This window comes from Austrofundulus limnaeus, unplaced genomic scaffold (assembly GCF_001266775.1).
Source record: "Austrofundulus limnaeus strain Quisiro unplaced genomic scaffold, Austrofundulus_limnaeus-1.0 Scaffold60, whole genome shotgun sequence".
NCBI classification, from domain to species: Eukaryota; Metazoa; Chordata; class Actinopteri; order Cyprinodontiformes; family Rivulidae; genus Austrofundulus; species Austrofundulus limnaeus.
In genome coordinates this window covers 1,481,288-1,482,831 of record NW_013952462.1, presented here as the reverse complement: position 1 = coordinate 1,482,831, position 1,544 = coordinate 1,481,288, and the positions used below count along the sequence as shown (strand labels likewise).

At 51.4% G+C, this 1,544-nt stretch overlaps 1 protein-coding gene across 1 annotated transcript in view; it reads right to left on the bottom strand.

Annotated features, from left to right (window-relative positions):
• LOC106518402 (RNA-binding protein Musashi homolog 1) overlaps positions 1–808 on the bottom strand; it is a 23,617-nt gene extending 22,809 nt beyond the window's left edge. Inside the window, exon 1 of the mRNA XM_014009687.1 lies at positions 603–808. Coding sequence (XP_013865141.1) covers positions 603–612 — 10 coding nt within the window. The 5' untranslated portion in view covers positions 613–808. The remainder of the gene's footprint in view (positions 1–602) is intronic.
• Positions 809–1,544: the final 736 nt, after the last annotated feature.

Here is a 1,544-nt window from a genome sequence, read left to right as displayed (position 1 = left end):
GTGTGTGTGTGTGTGTGTGTGTGTGCGCGTGTGTGTGCGTGTGTATGTGTGTGTCATGTTTAAGCATCAATAAAGTCAGAAGAAAGCATCGGCCATGTTGCGAAGTCACCCATCGGCCAGCCGGGCCGTTATAATCCCCTGGAGGAGGAGGAGAGGGAGGAGGAGGGAGAGGAGGAGGGGTATTTATTTTAGGATTTTTCTAGATGATGGAGAAGTTACAGTGTGGCCTTCTGGAGGAAAACCGCCACAAATAAACAAACAAGAAAGGAGGAGAGAGGAGAGGAGGGGGGACGGAAAGCAGCGGTGCGTCTGTGTGTGTTTCCTCCGGTGTGAGTGGATCCATCCCACACACACGCGCACACACACACACACACTCACGCGCGCGCACACAACGTGCTGCTTGTCTTTTGTCTCCGCGCGGCTTCACTCCCGCAACTGAACTCAACTAAAAAAAAAGTCCAAGGTGAACTCGAATCGGGCCGAGAGAGCGAGCACGAGAGAGAGAGAGAGAGCGCGAGGCGAGCGAACCGCGAGGCCGGGGCACCGAGAGAGGAGGCAGGGAGAGAGCGAGGGAGAGGAGGAGAGCCGAGGCTGTTACCGACCAGGGGTCATGGGGGGAGTTGTCCGTGCCGGAGGACAGGCTGCTCTGGCTCCCTTCCGTGTCCATTCTGCTCTCCGCCGCTGGTATTCCCGCACTGGGGGGCGAGGAGGAGAGGCAGCGAGGCTTCCACCGTCGCTGCTGCCGTGCCGCCGCTGCTGCTGCTGCTCCAGACTCAGGGGCGGGCAGCTCGGCGGGAGGGAGGGCAGAGGTGGGGGAGGAGGGAGGATGAAAGGAGGAGGGGTGGAGTGAGGAAACACACGCGCTCATAGAGAGAGGCAGAGACTCCGCCCCCTGCCTCCCTCCCCCATCTGAGCCCAGGACCGCCCCCTGCTCCCCCTCCCCCCGGCCAGTGGCGCTCTCTTCTGTCTTCCCTTTGTGGTGTTTCCCTACCGCTCCTGACGCTGCTCCATCACCACACTGAACATGTTGACTGGTCAACCTGCCCTTTTTATGTTTCTGTTCACGTATCTATAAACATAACATGTTCCTGTCATTAGGACGCTTCCTAAACTAATTAATATGAGTCAATTAATTAACCCCAATCCAAGATGGCCACCTAAACAAGCCTACAAACACAAGGAATAAATCAGAAAATGAGTTAAGATGCAACTTGGTGGTAGCTGAGGTTTAATTGCTAATAGAGTCGGCTCAGTCTGTTAGCAAATATCTTATGAACCATTGGACGGGTTTTAATGAAACATTTAGAAAGTATAGGCTACAAGTCTTTTCAAGATGGCCGCCACAGCTAATTGACAAAAATGACAGTCAGATATTGAGTTTAAATTTTGTCTGGTAGAAGTCATCCACATTAGGGACTTTGATAAAAAATTCAAACTTATTTTAAAGTTGTTTTTCCTTTTTTGTAAGTAAGTAAGTAAGTAAGTAAGTAAGTAAGTAAGTAAGTAAGTAAGTAAGTAAGTAAGTAAGTAAGTAAGTAAGTAAG